The sequence below is a fragment of the Engystomops pustulosus genome, chromosome 5 (assembly GCF_040894005.1).
Source record: "Engystomops pustulosus chromosome 5, aEngPut4.maternal, whole genome shotgun sequence".
Taxonomy (NCBI): Eukaryota; Metazoa; Chordata; class Amphibia; order Anura; family Leptodactylidae; genus Engystomops; species Engystomops pustulosus.
The window spans coordinates 179,185,098-179,187,719 of record NC_092415.1 but is presented as its reverse complement, the minus strand read 5'-3'; the positions used below and the strand labels follow the sequence as shown (position 1 = coordinate 179,187,719).

At 40.1% G+C, this 2,622-nt stretch overlaps 1 protein-coding gene across 1 annotated transcript; it reads right to left on the bottom strand.

Moving 5' to 3' along the window:
- Positions 1-1,180: 1,180 nt before the first annotated feature.
- LOC140134255 (kelch-like protein 10) lies at positions 1,181-2,389 on the bottom strand. Its single transcript, XM_072154840.1, has 2 exons — positions 2,139-2,389; positions 1,181-1,710 (listed from the first exon to the last, which is right to left on the bottom strand). Exons 1-2 carry the CDS (start codon positions 2,282-2,284, stop codon positions 1,290-1,292), a joined length of 567 nt encoding a protein of 188 aa, XP_072010941.1. The 5' UTR covers positions 2,285-2,389; the 3' UTR covers positions 1,181-1,289.
- Between the last annotated feature and the right edge of the window lie 233 nt (positions 2,390-2,622).

Genomic DNA, 2,622 nt, shown 5'->3' with positions numbered 1-2,622 from the left:
TGTGTAAGGACAACACTGCTGACTACATTACAAGACTGTTACTCCCTTATCTTCACTAAAATAAGAGAATGGGAACATAATCCCTTCTCACTGGTCACAGATGCTACCCAAATAATATGTAAAGTGAATATTCTGTTTGTAAGGTGGGTTCTGGTTTGTACTACATTAGTGGACCATGTGATCTGCCCAACTTGAACTTTTGCAACAAGCTCTTTGAGCCTTTAGCTACAATATATTTGCCCCAAATGTGACAAAACAAATGTAAAAAAAAAAAGATCTGTATGTAAGAGCAGGAATAGAGAGAGATAGCAGAGTCAGATAATAACCCACAGCAATGAAAATTGCTGTCTTTGCCTTTGGAACTGATTCCACGGTCCCCCTTGTCTAATAGTATCCAATCTCCCTCTCCTCATCCTCTGGTACCTTGTTTATAAACCCATCCCACCAGTAACAGATAACCTGGTGGTCCGGAGTTTGTTGCAGTATGGTATTACCCCTTTTGGGGCAGTTGCTCAACTTACAGCCAGCGTTCATGTAGGAAATAATAACTTAACCACAACATTGGGGCACATTTACTTACCCGTTCCTTGGAGTTTACCAAAAGTGCATTGTCCGACGATCATGCATTCTGCCGCGATTCACTAAGATCGTTCACCCAATATTCTGCATGTTTCGCTTCCCCGCTCAGGTCTGACGAAGTTCACCATCTTCTCCCTGGTGCATGTAAGTGCATTGTCTTGCGACACAATTTGAAAATTAAATTCCGTGTTCAGTCCGAATCAGTTGGATCATCCGACCGCTGTCCCCCCAATCTGTCTTGCATAGAAGCCAGCGCAGCTGCGCCAAAAACCAATCGCGTGCACCACAATCCCAGTGCAGACACCTGTTAAATACTCATGCAAGCTGCGAAAAAACCCCCAAAAACGGCGAACAGTCTGACGAAAGTGCGATCCGCGACCCTTAGTAAATAAGCCCCATTGTCTCGATTTGCTTTACAGATGTGATGTATAGAAATTTCTGGAATATGGATATGAGTGGACGGAAGACTTGTGTAAATTGACACTAATGGAAGGAGTATCTGTTAAAACCGGTATGTGGCTACGACGCCAGTGACCTTTCTATCACCCATCATACTGATGATTCCATTTTATCATTTACATTGCACTAATCAGACTCATAATTTGGTTTACAATAGCTTTATTGTAATAGGAATAGAAGTTGGGAATTATTTTTAGGACTATATATTAGTTTCAGCTTGCTGTTCAATGGCTGATCCACTTCCCAATAGCTTAAAATGTTTCTTCTTTCTGTTCAGGGTTTACTGTGTCTTCCTCTACAAGACCTTTAAGCTGCAAAGTGGAAAGGTCAAGGATCTCATCTGATGTCTTCATTATAATGTCATAGTTATAATGTATATACATCAACGCCTCTCGCTGAAGCTCACGGCAGTAAAAAAAGGTTGCAAACTTATAGATTCCAATACAATTTTGAGGACAGAGTTGGTTTCTTAGGAAATTGGAACAAAACTGTACAAGGTCCAGGATGTTCAGGTAGTCTGCGGCAATGAAGAGATCCTCAACATTGTCTGTGTTGATGTGGGCTACCTTGGTGTAAGCATAGTCTAGAATCAATTTCATGACGTCCGGAGAGATGCCAGGGATGTCATATACTTTCTTATTCGTTTTGTGCCCGCTGTACGTGAATAATACTCTGTGAAAATAAAAGAAATAATAAAAACCCATCCAAGTTAGGCCAAGCTCACACAAAGAATTTGGGTTGCATTTGACATTTGGGCATCTTCTGAATGAAATGATCCAAGACGGAGTTACTGTCTACTCAATTGTGAAAAGTGTAGAGTGGTATAAAGATAAATCATGGGGGGCGATGTATAATGTCATATAGGCTAGTTTTCCGGTGTATAAAGCATGAAAAAGTCACAAGGTTTGGAGTATGATATTGAAATCACAACATAAACCAGCTTTTCTGGGTGAGCCCAAACACTGAACCTGAAGTTCTGGTTGAAGTCCTGATTCGGAGACTCAAACCTGCAACGTTCAGCATGGACCCAAACCCAACCCTAGTGATAACCATTAATTGATTAGCTGTTTATTTTAACCAACACCATGAAAACCCCTGACCTGAAATATGGACTGCAGTCACATAGGATGTCCTTATGAGCCAGGAACTCCACTCCACTGGCTTTGATCACGACGTCACACAGCTTTCCATCTAATCTTAGCTCATTACAAACATTGAAATCCATTTGGTTTACATTGTGATCCATGGTGTTGGTGAGTTTTTATCAATATCCGTGATGGGTATATGGTTCTTCACCAAGACCTTCAGAAAGACACTTGTGCCGCAAGAGAGAACTCTACTCTCCGTCGTGATGTGACATCACAATCTACATTACACAATGGAATTCTGAATGGAATAGTCAGGGAGGGACAGCAGAAAAGATATGTTTAAGGATAGATACATCTATGAATAATAAACATCTTAAACGTGGGAAAATCGTATAACAGATTATATATAAAATATAAAATAAATATAATATATATGATGATAAAATAAGGCTATATAGATCATTATTTACTGTCCAGGCTTTCCATGTCCATATAT